Here is a 27488-nt window from a genome sequence, read left to right on the forward strand (position 1 = left end):
AGGAAATAAGGATATGGAAGTTGTATTACTGGAAATTGATGTGTGTTTTTAATTGTTTATTATTTTGTATGTCTATTTTTGTATGTTTTGTATGTTGTATGTTTATATTCTAAATTTTTTAAATAAATATCTTTTTTAAAAAAAGACGACTCTACACATGGACATCACCAGATGGGCAGCATCAAAATCAGATTGATAATATTCTCTGCAGCCAAAGATGGAGAAGCTCTATACAGTCAGCAAAAACAAGACCTGGAGCTGACTGTGGCTCAGATCATCAGCTTCTTATAGCAAAATTCAAGCTTAAACTGAAGAAAGTAGGAAAAATCACTGGGCTGGTAAGATACAATCTAAATCAAATCCCTTATGAATACACAGTGGAAGTGAGGAACAGGTTTAAGGATTTAGATTTGGTGGACAGAGTGCCTGAAGAACTATGGTTGGAGGCTCGTAACATTATACAAGAGGCAGCAACTAAAACCATCCCAATGAAAAGCAAATGCAAGAAAGCAAAGTGTCTGTCCAATGAGGCCTTACAAATAACAGGGGAGAGAAGGCAAGCAAAATGCGAGGGAGATAGTGAAAGATACAGGAAATTGAATGCAGATTTCCAAAAAATAGCAAGGAGAGACAAGAAGGCCTTCTTAAATGAGCAATGCAAAGAAATAGAGGAAAACAACAGAATGGGAAGAACCAGAGATCTGTTCAAGAAAACTGGAGATATGAAAGGAACATTTCGTACAAAGATTACCATAATAAAGGACAAAAGTGGTAAGGACCTAACAGAAGCAGAAGACATAAAGAAGACGTGGCTAGAAGACACAGAAGAATTATACCAGAAAGATATGGATGTCTCATACACCTCAGGTAGTGTGGTTGCTGACCTTGAGCCAGACATCCTGGAGAGTGAAGTCAAATGGGCCTTAGAAAGCATTGCAAATAACAAGGCCAGTGGAAGTTATGGTATTCCAGCTGAACTATTTAAAATTTTAAAAGATGATGCTGTTAAGGTGCTACACTCAATATGCCAGCAAGTTTGGAAAACTCAGCAGTGGCCAGAGGATTGGAGAACTTCAGTCTACATCCCAATCCCAAAGAAGGGCAGTGGCAAAGAATGTTCCAACTACCGCACAATTTCACTCATTTCACACGCTAGCAAGGTTAAAATTCTACAAGGTAGGTTAAGCAGTATGTAGACCGAGAACTCCCAGAAGTGCAAGCTGGATTTAGAAGAGGCAGAGGAACCAGAGACCAAATTGCAAACATGCGCTGGATTATGGAGAAAGCTAGAGAGTTCCAGAAAGACATCTACTTCTGCTTCATTGACTATGCAAAAGCCTTTGATTGTGTCGACCACAGCAAACTATGGCAAGTTCTTAAAGAAATGGGAGTGCCTGATCACCTCATCTGTCTCCTGAGAAATCTCTATGTGGGACAAGAAGCTACAGTTAGAACTGGATATGGAACAACTGATTGGTTCAAAATTGGGAAAGGAGTACGACAAGGCTGTATATTGCCTCTCTGCTTATTTAACTTATATGCAGAATTCATCATGCGAAAGGCTGGGCTGGATGAATCCCTAGCTGGAATAAAGATTGCCGGAAGAAATATCAACAACCTCAGATACGCAGATGACACAACCTTGATGGCAGAAAGTGAGGAGGAATTAAAGAACCTTTTAATGAGGGTGAAAGAGGAGAGCGCAAAATATGGTCTGAAGCTCAACATCAAAAAAACGAAGATCATGGCAACTGGTCCCATCACCTCCTGGCAAATAGAAGGAGAAGAAATGGAGGCAGTGAGAGATTTTACTTTCTTGGGCTCCATGATCACTGCAGATGGTGACAGCAGTCACGAAATTAAAAGACGCCTGCTTCTTGGGAGAAAAGCAATGACAAACCTAGACAGCATCTTAAAAAGTGGAGACATCACCTTGCCAACAAAGGTCTGTATAGTAAAAGCTATGGTTTTCCCAGTAGTGGAATGTGAAAAGTATGGAAGTGAAAGCTGGACTATAAAGAAGGCTGATAGCCAAAGAATTGATGCTTTTGAATTATGGTGCTGGAGGAGACTCTTGAGAGTCCCACGGACTGCAAGAAGATCAAACCTCTCCTTTCTGAAGGAAATCAGCCCTGAGTGCTCACTGGAAGGACAGATCGTGAAGCTGAGGCTCCAGTACTTTGGCCACCTCATGAGAAGAGAAGACTCCCTGGAAAAGACCCTGATGTTGGGAAAGATGGAGGGCACAAGGAGAAGGGGACGACAGAGGACGAGATGGTTGGATAGTGTTCGCGAAGCTACCAGCATGAGTTTGACCAAACTGCGGGAAGCAGTAGAAGACAGAAGTGCCTGGAGCGCTCTGGTCCATGGGGTCACGAAGAGTCGGACACGACTAAACGACTAAACAACAACAACAAATATTTCCAATACCTAGAGCTTTTATTTAATCACTCAAAGTCCTGGAATTACCACTGGCAGACCGCCTATCAAAAGGTGGAGTTAAGGAAACTTGTTATACTCTGATTCTTTTTTACAAGGGGAGGTCAGTATGTTCCATCAGCCATAAGAGTATTTAATGCAAAATCGGTTTCACAACTTCTCTACGCTTCAAACGTCTGGTACAACGGTTCGTTTCCCTAGTTAGACGGGTTCCAGGCAAAGTTTCTTTGGTCCCTATTACAGGACCAAACTGTGTCCCAAATTCAATTCTATTTTTGGAAACAGGTGAATGCCCACTCTCCACTAAAGCATGGTGGGCTGCCCTGAGATACTGGCTCAAGATCTCAGTATTTGGCCTGGGGAAGGAATTATTTCTACATTTAACCAACGAGGAGTTTATCAGCCCATGGCTGAAAACTATGGCCAGAAAAGCCACCTTGATTGGACTGCCATCATCCCTCTTGTATCATCTGGGCTATGATACCGCCCTTGAAGCCCTGAGGCAAAGGCTCTGGGACATTTCACATAGCGACCTGTGATCTCAATTTCATGTAATCTGTGGCCCAGTAGCAGCAGGAATCCAATATGGGTATGACTTTCAGATACCCTCATATCTTAGAAACCTGTCTGTACCAACCTATCAGCATTTATTTAGCACAGTCAGACTAAATGTATTTCCTTTGGAAGCTCTAAATGGTAGGCTGAGAGGCATCCCTTAGCAGAATAGGCTTTGTTTATGTTCTCAGGACGTCGATTGCATTAAGCATATCTTACTGCATTGTGGGCAGTACGAGCAAGAAAGGGACCAACTGATCAAACCCCTACTGGCAAATCTGCCAGGAAAATCTGAAGCCTCCCATATTAAATCTTTTGGATGATTGGTCTAATGATATTACACTGGCCATGGCAAAGTTTCTTTCAGAAATCAAAAAAAAAAAAACAAAGATCATCAAGCTCAAGACAAAACAAAATGACCGCCTCGGTTTCTCTCTGTTTTGTGGTTGGCTGTTGTCAGGGCTGCTTCCAGATCCTAGCTCACAGAGGATCATGCTAGCCAGCGTTCACTTTATAAAAGTCTTTATTGAGTTACAGTATCCAATTTCAAACTGCCGCATGCAGCCCTACGTCTTATCAGCTAGACCGGCGAAGCTCCGTCTGAGTCCCCGCCTCCTGTACACCAACTTAATAACCTCGCCTTACTCCACCTTTTCCGCCTTGCCCTCCTTCTCTGGGTCCCTCTGCCCCCCGTGGTTTCTTCCTTCCTGGACTCTTCTGACGCTGACCCCCCGGACCCTTCTGTCTCCTTGCGGCGGGCTTTAGGACCTGGCTCCCTTTCCGGGCTGCTTACTCTGCCGCCTTCCTGTGCATTTGAACTTGGCGCGCGCGCCCAACCTCCCACTTTCCGCTTGACTGTTCCTTCGCTCCCCGATGGAGGTGTGGCCACTCCTGACTCATGCCCTCCCCCCTGCGGCGAGCCGCCGGATCCCGATACCTGGCGCCCTTCCTCCCCACTGCGCTCTGTTGCGGACGTTGGCCCTGATTTCCAACTGCTGCTCTCTGAACCCCCTTTTGTCCCTTTTTCCTGGGGTGTCCCCTTAATCTCCCCCCTCGCTCTGGCCACTGGCGCTCCCTTCTGTGAATCTTCCGATTCACTGGAAAGACTCGGAGATCTCGGGTCGTCGTCATCGCTCATCTTTCCTTCGGACTCCTCCCCCTCGCTCTCTGTTTCCTCCCTTGCCCTCACCTCTGCTCCTGAACCCCTGACATCTGTCTTAACTGTATTTTGTTCTGAAATTGTTCTATGGGTCTTTGGACTGCAATAAAGATTTATTATACAGTCATACCTCATGCTACGTTGTCAGGTTGCGTCCCACGGCGACCTGGAAGTACCAGAAAGGGTTACTTCCAGGTTTCGCCACTCGCGCATACGCAGTAGCGCTAAACCACACTTCGTGCATGCGCACAAGCACCAAATTGCGCCATGCACCTTTGCAGATATGGTGCTTCGAGTTGCGGGCTTTTCACGTTGTGAACGGGCCTCTGGGACGGATTCCATTCACAACCAGAGATACCACTGTAAATATTGTAAGATGGAAAATGATGAGATGTAAAATGAAAAACTGCAAAATGCATAAATAAAATAAACTTCTCCTACTCACCTTTTCTCAAAACTAAAAAGTCCTAAATGCTGCAACTTTTCCACATACGGGAGTCACTCCAACCCCTTCGATTGCCCTTTCAGAACCCTTTCCAACTCTCTAATATTGTTACAGATTTGGAGTAACAGAGTATGGGGTTACAAGGGCACCTATAACTGCTTGAGTTAGTGAATGTTGGAAATTAATAAAATTATTTATATATAAATTTATATAATATTTGGAGAAATGAAGGGAAAATGCCAAGCCATTGAAAAACACAGCAGGCTAAAGCTTTTTCAGGCCAGGGCCTCACTTGGCATTGAAGTCATTAAGAATGACAAAAACGTGCTGGAAACAAGTCATTGATTAAACTGTCAATGGAAACCATCAACAAGGCAGAAGGCTCTGCCAGTGAGTGGAGGAGATTGCCACTGTGACGGTGTGTGTGATGTCACACAAGAAAAATGTGTGCATTCGAAATTTTGTGGTTAGGGAAGAAGTAGGGAGAACTGCATGAGTTGCTTTGAAGGCCAGAACCATCTTGGCATAGTGGTTGATGGCAGGCTGAGAGAGAGGCACACACACATAGATGTCTGGGAATCCAATGCTGGTTTGCTGTGAAGGACTGGCTCCTCCTAATATATGAATCCTGTGAAATCTCTCTCCATTGAAAACTTCCGGTGTAAATATGTGTAAATAAATCATATTTCAAAGAAACTGCATTCTCTGCCACACTTCATTTCCCCCAAAGGCACCTGGTTGAGTGCCAAGACCCTTTGGAGTCTGGGGCACTGCTTGGCAGATTGGGGTGGCCAGTAACATTATCCTTTTTGGGTGAGGTGACCAGAACGGTACACAAAATTCGTAATGCAGTCACACCATAGTTTTGCATAACAGCACTATGAAGTCAGAGGTTTTACTTGTTGGAGAGAGGTTTGGAAGAGAGATCCTTATTCTCCAGAATAAGGGTTAAGCAGAATGGTGATTGCTCCAAGCACATCTAAACTGGTTACATTTACATCTGCCCTCATCCACTTTTAAACAACATTTCCCATGAAAATACTTGGCCAGAATAAATCGCGGACACCTAGATTTGCAAATAAGTGAATGTTTTATTCACAGTTTTTAGAAGTGGCACCAAACAAGTCTCTGTCCTTTTGGCAATAAAACAAAGATAAAAAAGGTTCCAAATGACTTTAAAACAGATATTGCAGTCTTTGGGTTAGAAAGTTGCAGGTTTTTAAATCTCCCCTTTGGAGATATTCAGTTCATTTGGTTTTTCTTTCAACTGGGAGCAATTGTCTGCATGACTCCTTGTTTGCTTGTTCCAGGAAGCACAACGAGAAAAGACTGAGAACCAGGATGGTGGGGAGCAGAGGCTGCTGCAAGCCTGCTAAGGCACACTCACTCTGGTAAAGAGCTTACAGCTCAGGTTAACCCTTTCATGTTTGCAAGTGTGAGTCACTACAGTAATTGTATATTACATTATTTTCAATTCTTTTCCTAATGACCCCCAGCATGGAATTTGCTTTTTTCACAGCTAACACACACTGGGTCAGCACTGGCTTGGGCACTGTTTCAGTGGACAGTGCAGACCTTTGGTTGGACCAAGCTGCACTTTACTTTTGTTCTGGTCTGAACTCACATTTTGTAGCAGACAAGCTTTCTGCCAGTGTGCAGCCATCAAATAAGCAGCTTGCTCCCACATCAGGTAGCCCTGGTTTATTATATGGTTTGCAATAATACTTGCATTCAGCAGCACAGTATCTTAAACAGCTTGTCACCAGCAAGTGCCTTCCCAAACACTGGTGGCCTTTCCAGGTTGCTGCTACAGTGGTACCTCGGGTTAAGTACTTAATTTGTTCCAGAGGTCCGTACTTAACCTGAAACTGTTCTTAACCTGAAGCACCACTTTAGCGCCACTGGAGCACAATTTCTGTTCTCATCCTGAAGCAGACTGGAGGAGGGCAAATGTTGTCCCTATTTTCAAAAAGGGGAAAAGAGAGGACCCAAATAATTACCGCCCAGTCAGTCTGACATCAATACCAGGGAAGATTCTGGAGCAGATCATTAAGCAAACAGTCTGTGAGCACCTAGAAAGGAATGCTGTGATCACCAATAGTCAGCATGGATTTCTGAAAAATAAGTCATGTCAGACTAACCTGATCTCGTTTTTTGACAGAATTACAAGCCTGGTAGATGAAGGCAACGCAGTGGATGTAGCCTACCTTGATTTCAGCAAGGCATTCAACAAGGTGCCCCATGATATTCTTGTAAAGAAGCTGGTAAAATGCGGTCTTGACTATGCTACCACTCAGTAAATTTGTAACTGGCTGACTGACCGAACCCAAAGGGTGCTCATCAATGGTTCCTCTTCATCCTGGAGAAGAGTGACTAGTGGGGTGCCACAGGGTTCTGTCTTGGGCCCGGTCTTATTCAACATCTTTATCAACGACTTGGATGATGGACTCAAGGGCATCCTGATCAAATTTGCAGATGACACCAAACTGGGAGGGGTGGCTAACACCCCAGAGGACAGGATCACACTTCAAAACGACCTTGACAGATTAGAGAACTGGGCCAAAACAAACAAGATGAACTTTAACAGGGAGAAATGTAAAGTATTGCACTTGGGCAAAAAAAAATGAGAGGCACAAATACAAGATGGGTGACACCTGGCTTGAGAGCAGTACATGTGAAAAGGATCTAGGAGTCTTGGTTGACCACAAACTTGACATGAGCCAACAGTGTGACGCGGCAGCTAAAAAAGCCAATGCAATTCTGGGCTGCATCAATAGGGGTATAGCATCTAGATCAAGGGAAGTAATAGTGCCACTGTATTCTGCTCTGGTCAGACCTCACCTGGAGTACTGTGTCCAGTTCTGGGCACCACAATTCAAGAAGGACACTGACAAACTGGAACGTGTCCAGAGGAGGGCAACCAAAATGGTCAAAGGCCTGGAAACGATGCCTTATGAGGAACGGCTAAGGGAGCTGGGCATGTTTAGCCTGGAGAAGAGGAGGTTAAGGGGTGATATGATAGCCATGTTCAAATATATAAAAGGATGTCACATAGAGGAGGGAGAAAGGTTGTTTTCTGCTGCTCCAGAGAAGCGGACACGGAGCAATGGATCCAAACTACAAGAAAGAAGATTCCACCTAAACATTAGGAAGAACTTCCTGACAGTAAGAGCTGTTCGACAGTGGAATTTGCTGCCACGGAGTGTGGTGGAGTCTCCTACTTTGGAGGTCTTTAAGCAGAGGCTTGACAACCATATGTCAGGAGTGCTCTGATGGTGTTTCCTGCTTGGCAGGGGGTTGGACTCGATGGCCCTTGTGGTCTCTTCCAACTCTATGATTCTATGATTCTATGATTCAATATTTATGGGTTAACAGAGTCTGTAACCTGAAGCGTATGTAACCCGAGGTACCACTGTACTTTGCAGTTTGGATTTAACATATCAGCAAATTCAGGTTTCTGCAGTATAATCAGAACTTTTGTGGTAAGGAAAGTGATGGGAAAATACAGCCGAAAGTATACAACATATAATAGTCCTGCAAGTGAATCCGAACAAATGTTCAGTGTGCAGTTGACATCCTATAACCTGTCCACAAACTATAGACCCTCCAATGCAAAAACCTGGACTATTTGTCTCTTCAACCAAGGTACAGCAATACTGAAGAAAATTACCCATAATGTAAATTTATTACAAGGGAATACTGTTTCATGGTTGGGCCCTATTTCATAGGCCAATACATCAGATGTGAAAAATACATGTCACCTACCAAAAACAGGTTTGGCCTCTTTTGTGCCACAAAGGACTTTGTCCTTTTTACTTTTTGTTACTTCTTTTTAATGAAATGTCTGTATATTCATGACCTTATTATATCTGTCCTATGTCGGAAAGAATGGTGGGTTGTTGTTTTTTGTATATGCTGTTATCTCTTTTTTGATGTTCCTATATATTTGAAAACGCAATAAAAATAATTTAAATTTAAATATTTACTTATATACAAACTTTCTGCAAACGTAGCCGGACGGATGCTTTAGCAGCAGCTCCTCGGTAATGACTCGAGACCATTTGAAATTCAGACACCGGGGAGTGAAAAGCCGGCAAGGTTGCGCTAGAGGCGCAGCTGGACTACAATTCCCAACTTCCCTGAGCGCGGCTGGCTGTACTCCTACAGCGCCCTTCCGGCCCTATGACGCCTTTCCCCTCCGCCGGAAATGCGCGCGGCGCGGCCCCCTACCCGTTTCCCTCGCCTCCGACTGGCTAGCCGAGAATCCCCTTTCCTGATTGGCGGAGAGGGCGGAGGCGAGGCCGGGGCGGAGCGCGGCTTTTCTGGGGAACCGGCGAAGGAGCTTCTGGGCGCGGCGGCGGCCGCCATGGCGGGCCGAGGGCCACCGCTTTGCTACGCGCTGCTGTGCGGGCAGGCGGCGCTGCTGCTGGGCAACCTGCTGCTCCTGCAGGGCGTGCCGCGCAGCCTCCAGCACAACGCCACCCTCGGCCCCGAGCAGCCCGACCCGGAGCCCCCCGCCAGCGCCGGAGGCGCCTTCTCCTGCCAAGGCCACGGCCCCCACGGCCCGCTCGTGCGCTGCGACCACCTGTAAGATTCCCGCGAGACTTCCTGGAGGGGGGGCGGGGAGGCGGCCATCTTCTCCCCCTCGCCGGAGCCTGAGAGGCGGCTTCCTGGCGCAGCTCGGATTGGCACCCTGGCCTCTCCCCGGCCCAGTCAGGCAGAGGAATATGGGAAGGGAGTTAAAAGGATATGGGGCCCAGGAGGCGGGTGAGGTCCGGCTGGGATCTGCGACTGGGCTCGCCGAGGCCAGGGATCAGATCCTGCCACAGCCATGAAACTCGCTGGGTATCCTTGGGTGGTAGAATCGCAGAACTGTAGAGTTGGAAGGGACAGTGAGGGTCATCTGGTCCAACCCCCTGCAGCAGGGCAGGAATTTTTGCCCAACCTGGGGCTCGAACCCACAACCCAAGAGGCCTCACAACTTCTCAGTGTTGCTGGGAGGATAAACGAGGAGAGGAAGAACAGTGTTTGCCACCTGGAACTCCTTGGAGAAAAAGGGGGGTCTAAATGTAGTAAAAAAAATTAAAAATACCTTGGCATACTGTCTTGGCAGGTCTGCTTGGCAGAGGTGTGTCTGGCTGGCACTGGCCAGCTGTCACATTAAGCAGCCTGGAGGAATGCAGGGGCAAAACTAGGCTCAATTTCACCCGGGTGGGAGACTCAGTATGGTACCCCCTCCCCCATGCATTTGTGTACTTACACACAGGCTGAGAGCCTCAATGGTGCCGCTCTGGAGGCTTCACCGTCCTAGGGTAAAAAACCCCAGCTAGCCCCCACCCCCTGGTAGCTACAGCCCTGCCCTAGGGCACTGTTGGAAATTTTAAATTGTGTCCTGTAGTTTCTTGCTGCCCGGTGTGGTGAGGGCCAGAGGAAGCATCAAAATTGGTTGGCCCTGGTGGGTGTTCAGAAGTGCTGAGGAGTGCAGTGAGGACTGCAAGGTTAGGCCACAACCTCTGGGGGCAGGAGTCAGGATCCACAGGGGCAGTAGATCTGGCCTCCCAGGAATGTATAACCAGTGCTACAGTAGCAACTGCTGTGGTGTGTTTCTTGGAGGCCAGATCTGCCACTTCCCCTGCCCCATGCTGCCTCTACAGTGGCATCTTGGTGAATAGGAGTTGTTGCTGGTTTCCTCCCATCCCAGGGAGGAAATGGCAGGGGCTGCTCCTGGGGTCATAATTTGAGGCCGGTGGAGGGTGGCACAGTGTTTTGCTGCTTCTCTGTTGCCAAAATGTCTTGGAATGGTCCTGGGTACAGTGATAGACATTGTGACTTAAGGCGCATTCACTCCTACACTCTAAGGTCAACTTTAAAAAAAATTACTTCTGTACCGATTGCATTGCTTTAAAAAATCCAGACAGAAACTTCAGCAGTAAAGGACTACCGGTATACTGCCAGCTCAGAGTAGGAGTCAGCTGAGATGGTGGTTTAAACACAGATGCAAATCCAGTTGCTACTGGCGTAAACTGCTGCTTTCTGGGCACACAGGTGTGAAAGCTCCTTAGTTTAGTTTAGTTCAGCTTTTGTGTGAAGAACTAAAGGGGTAAGGATGGAACACAAAGGGTTTTTTAACAGTGGAAGGCTGTGGCTTGTGCATGGAAGGATGAGTGGTGCTGGGGTGGAAGACAAAGGCGTTGCCAAAGTCTAGGGCTGGGATATGAATCGGAGCAAACTGGAGGCAAGACAAAGGCCTGGAGGGGAGTGGCAGAAGTTGATTTTGGGCAAAGAGAGCGGATGGTTGATGGGAAAGGGAGAAGGGAGTGTGTTGGAAATGGAGTATTAAACTTGATAGCAGGTGTCTGGGGTCAACGATGAAAGGTTAGGTGCAAGCAGTAAACTGCCCCAGTTAGGAAGGTACAGTATGCTGGAGAGGCTGCTATGGAAGCAGACTGGAGAAGGGATGGGGTTAAATTGATGCTAGCCTGATCAATCTAAGGAAACTGGGGAACATTCATGAATTACTGCTGTGCTCTGACTTCAGCCTTTGTTCCAGCTCTTGTTCCTTGGTGCTTCTGTACTTAACTCTGGAGCACTTCTTCTCAAAATCAAACTCACCTTGTGGTTTATTTGCAGACCTGAGGAGTTTGTAGAGTGTGAGGCTCCCATGGATCATGGTGGAAATGCAAGTGCACGAGAGGAACTGGGCTACGGATGTCTCAAGGTGGGCTCAAAAGGGATTATTTTGCTACTCTAACATTAGATAAATGTCTGGCAAATTTGGGGTAGGGATAAAGAGAGGCTCGATTTCCTGCTCCCTATGTTCCAAGATAAATTTATTCATTATGGAAAATGTATACTTAAAACAAGGAATCTAGCCCAATAAATTCTCAATTCTGTCCGCTGTTGTTGTTTTGTCCCTGTAATAGTTTGGTGGTCAGGCATATAGTGATGTGAGCCACACTCAGGTCCAATGCAAGGCACTGGATGGTATTGAATGTGCAGGCCAGCGGACCTTTCGGCGGGGGAATAAGCCATGCATAAAGTGAGTTTCCTTTTTGCTTTGTTTCTTGAGATTATTGAACCCAGAATTCCTTTGCAACATTCATTGTGTGACAGGCAGTGCACGGGCTCACCCCCACTTCTCTTTGTGCCATACTTTCTAGCCACAGCTCTATGTCCAAGCTGCCTTTTTTTGGTCCAGCTATGACACGGACGTTGTTTGCCACTGAATCGGAACAAACATCAGTTTTCCGCGAATTGCAGGTTGTTCCAATTCAGAGGTAAACAGCAGGTTTTCCTGGGGAAAATGGCAGGACAACAACAACAAACTTCTTGAAAATGGACCTAGAGATCATGGGCCTAGAAAGCGCAGCACAAATGGAAGTGTGGATGAGTCCTATACAAGACAGATCTGACTCTCCTCTCCCATATTGTGTCTTACCGACTTCAAGTGTAAGGAACTATTCTTGCTCACAAACTAAGAGTAAATGCAGGTCTCTTCAGTGCTCCAGCCAAGGCCTATGTAGGCACAGTCTAGTACAGGGGTAGTCAACCTTTTTATACTTACTGCCCACTAATTCATCTTTCCTGATGGTAAAATTTCCTTACTGCCCACTAGTGCTCGATGGAAGGAGGATTCAGCTTGTGCCATAGAACCCCCTACCACCCACCTAGAATCCTGAAATGCCCACTAGTGGGCGGTAGGGACCAGGTTGACAACCCCTGGGCTAGTACATTTTAAGTACAGTACATAGAGATTCTGTGCATGCTTCTTTATGCCCATTAGAGGGAACTGTTGTACAGTGAAGGCAAGGGTAGATACCAGCTCACCATGTGAAAGTTTTATTCAATTTTGTTCTCTCTCAGATACACGGGGCACTACTTCATAACTACTCTCCTCTACTCCTTTTTCTTGGGCTGCTTTGGAGTGGATCGCTTCTGCCTGGGGCACACAGGCACAGCTGTAGGGAAATTGCTCACTCTTGGAGGACTTGGGATCTGGTGGTTTGTGGACTTGATTCTTCTTATCACTGGGGGACTGATGCCCAGTGATGGAAGCAACTGGTGTACCATTTACTGAAAGTCTACAACTCTGACTGGACCTAAACCAAAGAAGAAATGGGAGGAGATTCTTTGTTCAGCTGGAGGTCTAATGTTTGGATCGTGTCTTGTAGCAGGTATAGAGGTGTACTCATTTTGCTGTGGAATGACATCCTTCTAAAATGGAAATACCAGAAAAATGCAAACCATAATTCTGCTATACATACCTCATTGTCTTGTTTAAATGGAAGCTATGCTTTCCCCATCCACAAGGACCTGAGAAGACTTCTGCCCTGTAGAATAAACCTCAAAAATGGATTTACAACTGTCATGAAGATATTGAAGTTCTTTATATCCTTACACACTTGTATACGCTCTAGGAGGTGCTTACCCTACTGTGCTTAATCCTAGTTCTCATTGCTATACACTTTAGAAGAGATTTTCCAAATAAGTTTATGCCGCCTATATTAGCTGAAAATACCTAGTGAAGTTGATGTAACTGCAAAAGTTACTTTCTTGTTTGATTTTAGCTCACGCTGGCAGGACTGTTTTCCCATAAGAATGTTGGCCCACAGGTCCACATGAGGCAGGATGCTCCCTTAAGTTTCCCTTTCTTGTAAAAGGATGTGAAGTCTTCGGGATTGCTTCCTCATTCTCTGTTAATCTTATATTGTGATGGGATGTGGGTGAAGTAGTTATCTTGACATTTAGCAATGCCAAGCCCAATTTATTGCAGAACTTCAGAATGTTTTTGCAAAGCCAGAGAAACCCAAGTGTAGTAAACCGCCCTTCCCTCCCCAAATGGCCATTTGCTGGCTCATTTTAATAAAGTAGGGGAATTGGACTATTTTCAGTATCAGCCACAATTTAAATTGCAATTAATGAGGAAGAATGCCTCTTCTCAGTGTGTTAGACTCACAGCAGCACCTGATTAGTCTTTCCTAACCTCTATTTAAGTATGTTCTAGTGACTAATGATCAGTCCATGCTGTAGGTCAGGCCTGTGGCTGTGTGTGTGTGTGTGTGTGTGTGTGTGTGTGTGTGTGTGTTAAAGCAACTACCAGCATGTGTACTTTTCAGTAACAGCATGTAAAATGTATTTCCATGTTGAGCAGATGCAGGGGTTTTTTTTTAAACTGATGGGTAAGAATAAATTTTGGAGATCTTAAACTTAAATGTGTAACTATTTTAATCTTGTTTTGAATTTGTTATAAAAATTATGTTCTAGAGTAATAACTGGAAGTGGTATGGGGATGGGTATTCTGAAAAGCTTGATTGTTCCCATCAAGAGATTGGCAAGTACTACCACTTGGAGCAAGGGTCAGCAAACCTTTTCAGCAGGGGGCCGGTCCAATGTCCCTCAGACCTTGTGGGGCTGGACTATATTTTTTTTGGGGGGGGGGATGAATGAATTCCTATGCCCCACAAATAACCCAGAGATGCATTTTAAATAAAAGGACACATTCTACTCATGTAAAAACATGCTGATTCCCGGACCGTTTACGGGCTGGATTGAGAAGGCGTTTGGGCCGGATCCAGCCCCTGGGCCTTAGTTTGCCTACCCATGACTTGGAGAGTAGGTGCTTAAATAGTTACAAACACCTTGGAGGAGATACTTACCTATCATATTTTGCCTTTGCTTCATGGTGTTGGGAAGGAATATCCACAAGATATTCTCAAGACTAAAGTGGCCTTAATGGCACCTGCCAGCCCTGCACCTGGATAGGTCTGTATTAAACTTAATTCTTGTATTGCAGGCAACCTCCAACATTTGGCACACCTTCAGCTCTTCAGTTGGCACACTAGAAAACGGGATGAGTCGAGTTAAATCTCTGTGTGTAGTAGGGGCATTGCACAAGGTGACCTTCAACCTACAGAGATCTGTGATTGAAAGGAATTCCTACCCCCTGCTTAACTGTTTTGTCTCACTTAAATGAGTATTTTTAAAAAAAAAAACAAAGAAAATGGCTTGTCCATTTTCTATTTGAAATATTTGATTTGTTCATACTGGAAAACTAAGAGTTACAAGTATGCTTCCACTTTGTACAGTTCTTTCCTAAACTGTTTCTGATAAGAGTATACAGCAATTTAGGATTTCAACACAAACTTTTTCTGCAGAGGGCACCTTTTTTTAATCAATTTCATCAGGTGTAACTGTCACAATGAGATCTTCGTTTCCTCGCCGTACAACAATGGAGAGGGTGTCACTGTTTTGAACAGTGTCTGTTACATCTCGGGTTGAAGTGACTGTTTTCCCATTAATTGCTGTAATGACATCACCATCTTGCAAGCCAGCACTGCAACCAAAGACAGAAATGTTAAAATATAGGAAGCATTTGATTATGGCACACTTACTTTTTATTGTGGCCAAACTGTTAGATAGCCTTAGTTTCCCCTTATCAAGTACTCTTTCAGGTTGGCCCCTTCCTCCTACTGCACACATAACTTCTAAAAGAAGCACAGGTTGCTTTGGAAGAAGCACTGCAGGGACTCTTGTCTTAGGAGAGACCTTACCACCTTCAGTGGCCATGTGTCAACATGGGAAGCTTTCAGAGTACTGGATGTCAGTACAAAACTTCTTTGGGCTAAAGGGAATTGTATGAACATCTGCCCTCAGGGCTGCATCACAGCTGTCCCTATAATTCAGCATAGAAAGTGTATGAGATGCATTCACATTTTGACAGACAAGCACCTGGGGTGGAAGCAGCTGCCCATCATCTGTCCCCAGGAGAGTGCACTAGGGCTGGGCGATAACTGGTTTTCAATATTGCGATATATCACCAGCTAAATATTGCGATATATCGTATCAAAAAAGGAAGGAACTACGGAGAGGCAAACAGGACAATGTCCTGGCAGCTGCTACTACTTAAGGGTCTAAAACTGATAAATTCTTATACAGTGGTACCTTGGGTTAAGTACTTAATTCGTTCCGGAGGTCTGTTCTTAACCTGAAGCACCACTTTAGCTAATGGGGCCTCCTGCTGCCACCGCGCCGCCGGAGCACGATTCCTGTTCTTATCCTGAAGCAAAGTTCTTAACCTGAAGCACTATTTCTGGGTTAGTGGAGTCTGTAACCTGAAGCGTATGTAACCCGAAGTACCACTGTATTTACCTCATGGTACTTTCAGCAGCAGGCAAGCCAGAATGCATCCAAATGAGACTTTTGGTTTTGGGCTTGGCTACCAAATGGTGGTAATCAGAACAATCCAAAGTTTGGTGATGTGTCATAGCGAATACCAATACTCTGGGACTTCCAGCAGGCCTGCTAGGAGGCAGCAGCGGCGGCAGCCTGGCAATGGCAGAATCAACGATCGGGGGGGGGGGGGGCAGTGGCAGCCTGGCAGTGGCACAATAATCAGCAGCCTGTGAAGCCTCACCGTGGTAGTGGACAGGGGCGGCAGAAGCGGTGGCAGCCTGCGAGGACTTGTTGCGGTGGCTGCAGTAGTGGTGACCTGCAAGACCTTGTGGCAGAGGCAAAATCGACAATGGCCTGCAAGGCCTTGTCATGGCGGTGGCAGTAGTGGTGTACTTGTGAGGCCTTGCAGTTGTGGCAGAAGATGGCAGAAGCAGAGGTGGCCTGCAAGACCTCATTAAGGCAGGCTGCCACAGCTTCTGCCATCGCCTACCACTACTGCCAGGAGAGCTTGCAGGCCACCACCACTTCTTGCCACCATGGCGAGGCCTTGCAAGCCCCACAGCTGGTGTTGCCCTAAGGCCTCGCAGGCTGCCACTACTATTGGTGCCATGCGTTGCCGCTGCAAGGCCTTGCAAGATGCCGCTGCTACTTCTGCCCCCTCCCATTATCGCCATGAGGGCTTGCAGACTACCACTGATTGTGCCGCCACTGCGAGGCCTTGCAGGTTGTCACCGCTATTGCCGACATGTACTGCGGTCATGGCAAGCTGTTTCTGTCTCCTAGCAGGCCTGCTGGCAGTCCCAGATTTTTTGTATTCACTATGACTCATCACCGTACTTTGGAGTGTCCTGAGTGCCATCATTTGGTAGCCAAGCCCAAAACCAAAAGTCTCATTTGGATGTATTCTGGCTTGCCTGCTGCTGAAACTGTGTGTGTGATGCCATTTATCTGTTTTAGTCCCCTAAGTAGTAGCAGTTGCCAGGACATTGATAACACTGCAGTGTTTAGCTGGTGAGTTAGCGTGATGTTTAGTTGGTGAGATATTGCCTAGCCCTTACACACATTGTGATTCGCAATCTGTTGCCAGCTCAAATATGGAACAAGACAATGAACTTCAAACTGGTTTTGGCTGATACATCAACATATTGCCCAGCCTAGTGTACACCCAGAATATTAGGTTTTGTTTTAATTTTGCTTTAAAAGTGTTACTGTAAAACCACCTTAAGTTTGTTCTAAAGTTGGAAACATAGTTTGCACACTTTGTGATCTTCACTCAGGTCTTTCTCTGTACAGCAGCCTTCCCCAGCCCAGTGTCTTCCAGATGTTTTGGACTACATCTCCTCCAGCAGCTGGTACTGATGGGAAGCTGTTGTCCAAAACACCTGCAGGCTGTTAAGACATCCTTTCTGCAGGGAACTCTTCTACAGCTGCCTCAGTCTGCCCTAGTTTCCTGCCCGCCTTGGGGATTAACACAGAGGGGTCTAAGTGGGTAGGCTGTCCCTGGGCTATTTCCTATCTAATTATTCCTGCTCCTAGAAGACTCGTGTGAGCCATGGTTATGCAAACAGTTTAGTAAATGCACCTCGGTACAAATCTTCATAAAGAATATAGCGTTTCTTTCTTAAGGGACTTAAATCGATGCATGAAATATGGGGGGGGGGGTGCTGAACGAAGCTGACTTATAGCATAGGTGTGTCCCTGTGGCCAAGATCCAGTTCTGTGCTGCAGTTTTGTTTTTAAACATTTTCTGCAAGAACTTGGGTAGCACCATACTATCATTGCAGAGAGAGTGTGTGTGAGAGAGCAGCACCTCTAAATCAGAAACATTCCCAGAGAAGCAAGGCAAGCACTCTTACTTTCTATCCAATCCCAATAGCATATGGGTGGGTAGAAATGAATATTTTACCTTGCAGCTGCTGTTCCTTGAATCACTTCGTAGACATAGACACCCGAGCTCAGGTCTGGGAAATCCCTGTCCCGTCGTCTCAGTTCATGGATGAGACTAAGGGAAGAGATCAGGACAGTATAGTCAATCAGGTGGTCTACCCACTAAATGCAGAAATCCCAAATCTAATCAAAACACTGTAGGTGTTTAGCAGCACAACTGAGGTGAGTATAACAAGCCACGGCCTCCCCCAACCCCTCCCCCCACAACTGGTGATAGTGCTGCCAGGAAACATCCCTGCCAGCAGGGGACGCTACATGGGCACTGGTGGTGGGTGTGAGGAGACTGCACACCCTTCACTAGTGTGAATTTGTCTGGGCAGATAGGGTGCCCTACTGCAGCTTGAAAGAGGAACTCTGAGGACATCACCACCATCAACATTTCCCCAAGTTTTACCTATTGAGCAAATGTAAAGTTTCCCACTTAAGCTGACTAGGTGGGAAATAATGGTTTAAAGGGCAGGTTACAGAACAAGGATCCTGAGTGACCACTAGCAAATGAGTACTCAAATAACTTTATTTGGGGGGGGGGGGCTTCAATCATGCAATACTAACATGAACTTGGCCTAACACTGAGAGGCCAGGCGGGAGCTACACAGGTGAAAGACAGGGGTGTGGGACTGAGGACTTACTTGAAAGTGAGAGGGAGCATTCGGAGTCCCAGGTATTTTTTCTTGGGTCTGATCTTCCCTAGAGAGACATGAGAGTTAGAAGCATTCTCAACAAAGTCATGAAAAGAAAGGACAGGTTGGGTCTGGCCCCCTCTCTCTGTTTACACAAAGGCCTAAACAAGCTGGTGTTCCCCTGCTCTGCACTCAAAAAAAAAAGGACAGAGCGATTGTGTGAACTAGACAGAAGGTTCTCTGACAGCCTTAAAAACACGTCTATTATATATTCATAAGAAAGTGGGAATCTCCTTTCCAGGGATTCAGAGAAGAGTCTTTACCTGCTCTGCCTGGAGATGTTAGCAATTGATCCTGGGGTGCAAAGCAGTTGCTCCCGCTGAGTTACAGCCGTTTCTACTGCCTACAGGGAGTGTCTGTGTGGGAGCCCTACCTCACAAAACAAGAAACAGGCTTCCTATTACCTTTCATGTAGCGATTGTGATAATCTTCCAGGAACTGGCGGATTCGATCAGAGGGGATGGCAAAGGAGATGCCGGCTGTGACCTTCAGGGTGTTCATTCCAATGACTTCACCATCCTAATGGAAAGAGAGCAGCTGTTGTGGCCAAACGGAAGGATTTCCATCCCCTTTCACACCTTTTTTTCTCTTATCACATTATTTCCTCTATAAATGTATCTTTTTTTAAAAATACACACAAAAAAATACAGATAGTGGCTAGTGGAAGAAAAACACTTCAAGTTTAGACAAAAATGAGGGGTGAGAAAGAATAAAATAATAGCTTACCAAGTTTACCAATGGCCCTCCAGAATTCCCATACTGCAAAAGAGAACAGAATTGAAGGGGGGGGGGGGTTTAATCAATGCATTCCAAATCCACTTCTTACAGAATTCCCAGGTGATGGAACATTTGCCAGTGCGCTTCCAAAGAGTTTACAGCCCATTTTGCTTACAATCATCAGAATTTTCTTAGGTTTGTAGTGTGTTAAGTCACTCCCTAAAAAAGCCCCAGCCTCTGACTGACTTGGCTTCAGCTTCTCAACCATCTGCTCCCACCCCAGGCCCCACCTGTGCTTCTGTGCACTCATGGGAACAGTTTCTCCTATAGAACGTAAGGTCCCTGACAAACACATTTCAAAGAAGCAAAAATGTATATGTAAAATATGTGTCTGCCTGAATATCCAAGTGGGTCAGGACAGATCCACCATCCCTGTACAACCTTGTACAACCTGCTTGTAACACGACACAATGTCAGAGGACCCATTTTTCTCTTGCAGCACGGCAAATTGTACAACCATGGAAACTCAAAGGCCAAGCAAGCATTGCTTGAAGTTACTGCTGATTGGTGCTGACTTGAATCCCCCCTTGGGCAGGGTCCCCACTGGTCTCAGCAGGCTTGAAGTAGCTGCCAATCCGGTGATTTGTGCTGCTTCAAGCTCCATTTCCTGGCAGGGCTTGGCTGTGCTATGGAGTTCCCCGTGGATATCTCATTGGGCAGGCTGTCACTGGCAACCGACTGACTGGTACAAACGACAAGCCTCTTTACCAAGGAACTATCAGAAGCACCCTTTAAGGCTCCCAATGGCATGTTGGCAGTCCTACAGGTATTATGACGTTCAGGTGGGGCAGGTGAGTGTGGTTTCGAGGGAAACTCAGGGGCCAACTTTGGCTTGGAGGCTAGAGGTTCCCCAAGCCTCAAAGAATCCCTCCTCATTCATTTCTACCCACTGCAAGATCAAAGAGAAGGCGGGCAAGCATGCAAGACAGAAGGAGAAACCCAAGAAGAATGGCAAACCAAAACTTCACCAAACTTTCTGGCAGCAATGCTACTGACTGCCCCATTTGAGCTGGAGGAGCGTTCCCCCCCCCCCCGAGTCTCTTACATTTATAATGGCGTCAGTCTGGATGTATTCCATGTCAGAGTCCTTAAGGCCAAGCTCCTTCCCATCTCTCTGCGTGCTGCTCACAATTCCCGTTGTCACAGTGTTTTGAAGGGAGAAAGGGCTGCCCAGAGCCACCACAAACTCCCCAGGACGCAGCTCAGAGGACTTGCCCAGCAGGAGGATTGGGAGGGCCATCTGCACAGGGTTTAAAATATGGTTTTTATTTTTTAAAGGGGTCACTCACCTGGTCCCCTGTGGCAATTCAGATTAGTTTGTAGGCAGAGAAGCTACCATTGTTTCTTCCTGCCCATAAGTAGCTAGTGTGTGGACCGGCAGGCTTGAGAGGCAGCAGTTGTAGTGGTCTTCTTCGATTCTGCTCTCTCAAATTCCAGCCCAGTTTATGGAATGAATTCTGCCACCCTCTTTACACCACTGTAATATGATAAGATAGAGTCTGAGCCTTGGGGTTTTTTTGCCCTGCTGAGAAACAAAGCCGTTCTCACCTGGGGGTCTATTTTGATCAGGGCGATGTCCAGTTTGTGGTCAACATCTTTCACCTTGGCATCAAACTGGTGGCCATTCTGGAGCTCCACTTTGATCCTATGCTTGTTGGTGAGAACATGGGCATTGGTGAGGATCAGGCCATCCTCGGACACAATGAAGCCCGAACCGCTGGATACCAGGACTTCTTGGTTTGTGTAAGGTGACCTGCCACAGGGTCACACAGAGACAAATTCACTACTGCTAGCCACAAAATCTGCATTCATTCATTTATCATTTCAATTTGTATCCCACCCTTCCTCTCAAAGCCCAGGTTGCCGAACACATCAGCAACAGACTAATACAATTAAAAATAAAATTAACGCATGTTTAAAACAGGTAAAACAAAGGTCTGAGCAATGAGGCTGGAGATATAGCATGTTTAGAGCAGTGAGACTCTTTCCCCTGCCTAGAAATCAGCCCAAATGTAACCTTTCCTTCCTTGTGACAAGCTTGGGGCAAGTACAGTATGAGGGAGAAACATATCCACTTCAATGGGAAGAGGCGAGCAATGCAGGAGTCTGACGGCCAGCATCTGTCATGCCACCAACATACCTATGTTACATAACAATTTTGCAACATCCATAAAAATGTTTGCTTTTTTTTAAAAAAAGTAAGAAAATAGCATGAGGTGAAAGCTGAATGCATGAAAAAACACACACAACCAAACATACCATGTGTTTTAAAAACTGTTTGGCCTGTCCAGGAGGAAAAGCAAGACTCACACATTTCACCCAGCATCTCTCATCTTGCTGGAAGGTCTGCACGTTGCAGAAACTTGCAAAATCAGGACAAATCTAGGCTTATGCTGGAAGTGAAGAGCCTGCTCTGCAAATACTGTATCTGTCCTACTCTTTAGCTTTTGATTAACAAAATACAAATAGGTACCAAAAACATCTGAAGTCAGCCCTGTTTAGGGAAGTTTTTAATGTTTGATATTTTATCGCTTTTGAAATATTCTGTTGGGAGCCGCCCAGAGTGGCTGGGGAAATCCAGCCAGATGCGCGGGGTATGTGTGCAATGTATGTAATGTATGTAAGAATGAATGAATGAATGAATGAATGAATGAATGAATGAATAAATAAATAAATAAATAAATAAATATTAACAACAACAAGCTTTCCATACAAGACAGCAGAGGAGAGGAGAGGAGGATGACCTTCACATTGCAAATCATATTTAAGAGGAAAGCTCTTTAGGCATATGAGCTTCTGCAAATCTAACTAATTCCCAGATAGCATCCATGTTTGTACCACCCAATAGTTCAAAGTTTGATATAAAAACAAGAAAATAAAGGGAAATGATGCAGCTTAGTGACCAGGTACATGTTTTGCTTACAGAAGCTCCCAAGTTGAGTCTCCAGGTGGCTGATGGGGTCTTCTGGAGCTAAACAAGGCTTTGGTCATAATCCAATACAGTGGAACCTCGGGTTACATACGCTTCAGGTTACAGACTCCACTAACCCAGAAACAGTACCTCGGGTTAAGAACTTTGCTTCAGGATGAGAACAGAAATTGTGCTCCGGCAGCGCGGCAGCAGTGGGAGGCCCCATTAGCTAAAGTGGTGCTTCAGGTTAAGAACAGTTTCAGGTTAAGAATGGACCTCCGGAACGAATTAAGTACTTAACCCGAGGTACCACTGTACTAAACTATATGCTTAAGCCTATTGATTATGACATTACGCCCATTGAAAGTTGTTTCAGATCTGTTCCTAAGTTATCCATGCATAGTACTTCTGACTATACTATATCCTATCAGACAATAACTCAAATAAAAATTAAGCCAAGCTTTAATCAGGGCAGTCAGCTATTGGAAATATTTGCCTTCAAATTGCTTAGTAATCCTATAATCAAGCAGTGGATCTATTTCCAAGTCAAAAGCTCTTCTAGGTGGAAGATAACGTATCAGTAAATTTTAAGTAATTCCCATCCATCCTCATTTGAGGGCAATGGAGAGAAATTAATTACACCAGCTCCATGCTGGTGCGGCCTGAGAGGAATGGATTTACTTTGGATTACGGAGATCCACCATCAGCTCTGCCTTGCCCTTCAAATGCCCAGTTTGAAGCTCTCGAGCTCTTCCTCAGGGGCCACACCAAGGCAGTGCTTTTCTGCTGGCAGAGGGCACACCTCCACCATCTCCTAAAACCATCCAGCAGGAATCACTAGGGAGATAGTGTTGCAGCCTCAATCAAGTGCCTTCATATTACATAGCTTAGTTGCACTTTGCAGGCTTTGTTGAGCAATCAGATGGATTAATTGATTAAAAATAATATTTGTACTGACTGGAAAGGTGCCTCTGAACTGGAAAACTTTTTTTAAAAAAATTGATGGTTTCTGACTTCTAAAAACTGCAATGGCCATATTAGAAAAGGCATTCTCTCTCACATTGCATGGTGCCCTGCTGCTGCACAACCATGCATTGTTTAAAATATGGTTACATTATTCAAAAACTGTTTTTATTTACAAACAAATGTATGCATATTCAATTGATTCATTAATCATTTAAAACTCATATGATGAACTGACCAAGATTTCTTAAACCAAGTGACCAAGGTTCAATATGCAGCTGTAATAAAATAAAACAAAAGTGTGCAAGCCGTGGTGACTATGTCTTAAGCATCTCCACACAAGACCACCCTTCCCCCAGGCTGAAAATGGCCTCATTCACTGCTTTGGCTGAAGCTCCTGGCTTTAAAGCAGGCATAGGCAAACTCGGCCCTCCGTTGGGACTACAACGATGATGGGAGCTGTAGTCCCAAAACATCTGGAGGGCCGAGTTTGCCTATGCCTGCTTTAAAGAGCTGGGAAAGGCAGCTCCTATAGCGCCACAGTTGACCAAGGAATAACCTCTGCAAAAAAAGTTAATGGGCAGACAAGTGGCTAATGGAGCTTACCTGCGGAAGAGTTCCAAGTGCACGACGGCAGGAGCAATCTTCTCCACCACGTCAGCAATAAAGTTGAACTTGTACCGCAGACTGTTGGGATCCACAAGACCTGTGAAGCAAGGGATGTGTCTGGCACTTGTCCAATACAAAGTTGGATCTCAACATGCTCTGCAAGCAGGGACAGGCAAACTTCAGACTGGCAGGCTATCTTTTGTTTTTATACTGGATCCCAGAGAGCCTCTAGCTGGAGCAGGATGCAAGAGAGCAGTGGAATGGCAACATATTCTTAGAAATATGGAGCAAGGGGCCTCTGGGCATATGCTTAGCCCAGGCATTTGTTTTCAGTCCTGTCACATGAAAAGCCACTCCTGGTTTTCCCCTACAGCTGCTTTCTTTCAAAATTAGGGAGCTGAGAGGAGTCTTGCTTACCTACTGTAAATCACCACAAGGCTATCGATAGATCCACTCTCCCCTGCTCTACAGCAGAGGTTCCCAAACTCCACCCCAGCCCCACCTCATGGACCACTTAAAAATCATTTAATGATTTTTCTGTCTGTTGCAGCAACTGTAATGTACATTGTATTTAACTGTATTACAATTAATAATATGAAGATTAAAGATTAATATGCACTACAATAAATGTGCCATCTCCCATGTTCAGCCACAAAGCCAGACATGTCACAGAACACCTGGAAGAAGTTTGCAGACCAAGTGTGGTCCATAGACCATGGATTGAGATTGCCTGCTCTACAGTCTAGAGTTTGCACTTGACACAAAAGAAATACGCAAAGGACACATAAAGTGTATGCAGAAAGGATCAAAGTGGACCAGATTTTATTGGATTGCAACTCCCCTCATCCCTAGCCATTAACTATCCTAGCTGATGGGAATTGTAATACCTGTGCCAAACTCTGAAGAGTACCTGGGTAGAAAAGGCTGCTGCAGGCAACCTTGGGTTAACTAGAGGAAAAGTGCAAACTTCTAGAACAGCTTCCTAAGGGAGTCAGTTCATAGGGGACAGATTCCTTCCTTTTTGCAACATTTGAATAAGCTAAGAATTCACTTCTAGCATTTGCAGGAAAAGAGGAGCCCAAAATTCTAACTTGGGGCTCAGCAGTTGAGACGAAGTCACCTCGAGCAATCCATCCATAAACTCAGGCGCCAGTCCCCCAAATAGCTTCACAGACGTTCCTCTTCTGAGGACTCTGCACTTGTTCCCGAGTGGCTGAAGCCGGGAGCGGACTCCGCTGAGAAGCGCAAGGCTCGAGTCGGGAGATGATCTGCCGACAGTCCAGCCCCGCGTTGCCCCCGAGAACAACCCGCCGCCGGGCAGCAGCTCCCCGCCCTGCTGTCTCCCCTGCAGCTGGCCTTCCCAGGTCGACTGCCGGCTCTCCCTCCTCGGCCAACCCGACTGCTGCTTTGAAAGCTCTCCCAGCCCGGGCATCTCGTACCTTTTTCTCCGCAGCCGCCCTTCTGGACGGCGATGACAGGCAGCTCCCTCCGACGGCCGGCCTGCTGGTTCTCGGCGCGCAGGTGGCACAGGCTCCGGTAGGTGCGCCCGTCGCTGCCGCACACGGCCAGCGGGGACTCGGCGCACGAGCAGGTGCCGCGCGCGCCGCCTCCGCCCGGCGGCCTCCGGCAGGCGAGTCCGCGGGCGCAGCGCCCGCCCGGGGCGCACGGCTGCCCTTCCCCGCCCGCGCACTCCCAGCAGCAGCCGCAGCGGTCGGGCCGCAGCTCCCCGCCGGCCGCCGAGCACGCCAGCGCCGAGCGCCCGGGGCAGCGCTCCGGCTCGCACGTCGGCGGGCAGGGCGGCGACGGGGCGGCCGCCACGGCCAGCAGCGCCCCCAGCAGCCAGCGGAGCCGCGGAGCCGCCATGGCCAAGAAGGGGCCCACCTCTGCTCGACGGCCGCGCCGACGGCGCCTTATAGCCCGGGAGGAGGCCGGGCGGGCGGGGAAAGGGAGGCCCTCGGGGCGCAATCGCAGGAGGGGGCGCCGGCGAAAGGCTGCGCGCACTGTCCAAAACAGAAAGCGAAATGCTGAATATATTCATTCATTCAAGGGTCAAGCACATCGTTTTAGAAATTTCTTAAATATAGAATCATAGAATCATAGAGTTGGAATAGACCACAAGGGCCATTGAGTCCAACCCCCTGCCAAGCAGGAAACACCATCAGAGCACTCCTGACATATGGTTGTCAAGCCTCTGCTTAAAGACCTCCAAAGCAGGAGACTCCACCACACTCCTTGGCAGCAAATTCCACTGTCGAACAGCTCTTACTGTCAGGAAGTTTTTCCTAATGTTTAGCTTGAATCTTCTTTCTTGTAGTTTGGATCCATTGCTCCGTGTCCGCTTCTCTGGAGCAGCAGAAAACAACTTTTCTCCCTCCTCTATGTGACATCCTTTTATATATTTGAACATGGCTATCATATCACCCCTTAACCTCCTCTTCTCCAGGCTAAACATGCCCAGCTCCCTTAGCCGTTCCTCATAAGGCATCGTTTCCAGGCCTTTGACCATTTTGGTTGCCCTCCTCTGGACACGTTCCAGTTTGTCAGTGTCCTTCTTGAACTGTGGTGCCCAGAACTGGACACAGTACTCCAGGTGAGGTCTGACCAGAGCAGAATACAGTGGCACTATTACTTCCTTTGATCTAGATGCTATACTCCTATTGATGCAGCCCAGAATTGCATTGGCTTTTTTAGCTGCCGCGTCACACAGTTGGCTCATGTCAAGTTTGTGGTCAACCAAGACTCCTAGATCCTTTTCACATGTACTGCTCTCAAGCCAGGTGTCCCCCATCTTGTATTTGTGCCTCTCATTTTTTTTGCCCAAGTGCAATACTTTACATTTCTCCCTGTTAAAATTCATCTTGTTTGTTTTGGCCCAGTTCTCTAATCTGTCAAGGTCGTTTTGAAGTGTGATCCTGTCCTCTGGGGTGTTAGCCACCCCTCCCAGTTTGGTGTCATCTGCAAATTTGATCAGGATGCCCTTGAGTCCACCATCCAAGTCGTTGATAAAGATGTTGAATAAGACAGAACCCTGTGGCACCCCACTAGTCACTCTTCTCCAGGATGAAGAGGAACCATTGATGAGCACCCTTTGGGTTCGGTCAGTCAGCCAGTTACAAATCCACTGAGTGGTAGCATAGTCAAGACCGCATTTTACCAGCTTCTTTACAAGAATATCATGGGGCACCTTGTCAAATGCCTTGCTGAAATCAAGGTAGGCTACATCCACTGTGTTGCCTTCATCTACCAGGCTTGTAATTCTGTCAAAAAAGAGATCAGGTTAGTCTGACATGACTTATTTTTCAGATATCCATGCTGACTATTGGTGATCACAGCATTCCTTTCTAGGTGCTCACAGACTGTTTGCTTAATGATCTGCTCCAGAATCTTCCCTGCTATTGATGTCAGACTGACTGGGCGGTAATTATTTGGGTCCTCTCTTTTCCCCTTTTTGAAAATAGGGACAACATTTGCCCTCCTCCAGTCTGCCGGGACTTCGCCTGTTCTCTAGGAATTCTCAAAGATGACTGCCAGTGGCAAATATGAGTGTAGGTTGTTTTGCACAGGAGGAAAAAATAAGCCTTAGTGTTGATTTTCCGGTCGACTCCACTCCTGATCACTTTCTCAAGGATTGAAACTGCAGGGCAAGAAAATAAGGCGCTATAGTGATGATTAGCAGAGTTTGTAGTCAAACTAGCGGCAGTTAGGCATCTGGCACGGCAAAGGGCTTGGGCAAGACTGTCTAGATCAGACCTTCTTAAATTCTAGTCCACAGATGTTGTGTGGTCTGGAACCCTTTTTGAGGTGGCCCATGGAAAGGCCCTGATGCCTGGC

The 27488-nt window shown here is 46.4% G+C and overlaps 2 protein-coding genes across 2 annotated transcripts; one reads left to right on the forward strand and one right to left on the reverse strand.

Moving 5' to 3' along the window:
* Positions 1-8947: 8947 nt before the first annotated feature.
* On the forward strand, positions 8948-12960 carry TM2D2 (TM2 domain containing 2). Its single transcript, XM_081171473.1, has 4 exons — positions 8948-9185; positions 11229-11316; positions 11522-11637; positions 12462-12960. The coding sequence occupies exons 1-4, from the start codon at positions 8965-8967 to the stop codon at positions 12673-12675; spliced, it is 639 nt and encodes a 212-aa protein (XP_081027599.1). The 5' UTR covers positions 8948-8964; the 3' UTR covers positions 12676-12960.
* A 1623-nt stretch (positions 12961-14583) lies between these two features.
* On the reverse strand, positions 14584-25520 carry HTRA4 (HtrA serine peptidase 4; the record flags this gene model as incomplete). The annotated part of the gene is made up of 9 exons (XM_081171523.1): positions 14584-14931; positions 17677-17772; positions 18347-18404; positions 18802-18916; positions 19124-19156; positions 20220-20414; positions 20723-20927; positions 23655-23754; positions 25097-25520. The coding sequence occupies 9 exons, from the start codon at positions 25518-25520 to the stop codon at positions 14766-14768; spliced, it is 1392 nt and encodes a 463-aa protein (XP_081027649.1). The 3' UTR covers positions 14584-14765.
* Between the last annotated feature and the right edge of the window lie 1968 nt (positions 25521-27488).

This window comes from Podarcis bocagei (genome assembly GCF_964188305.1).
Source record: "Podarcis bocagei genome assembly, chromosome: 15".
Taxonomy (NCBI): Eukaryota; Metazoa; Chordata; class Lepidosauria; order Squamata; family Lacertidae; genus Podarcis; species Podarcis bocagei.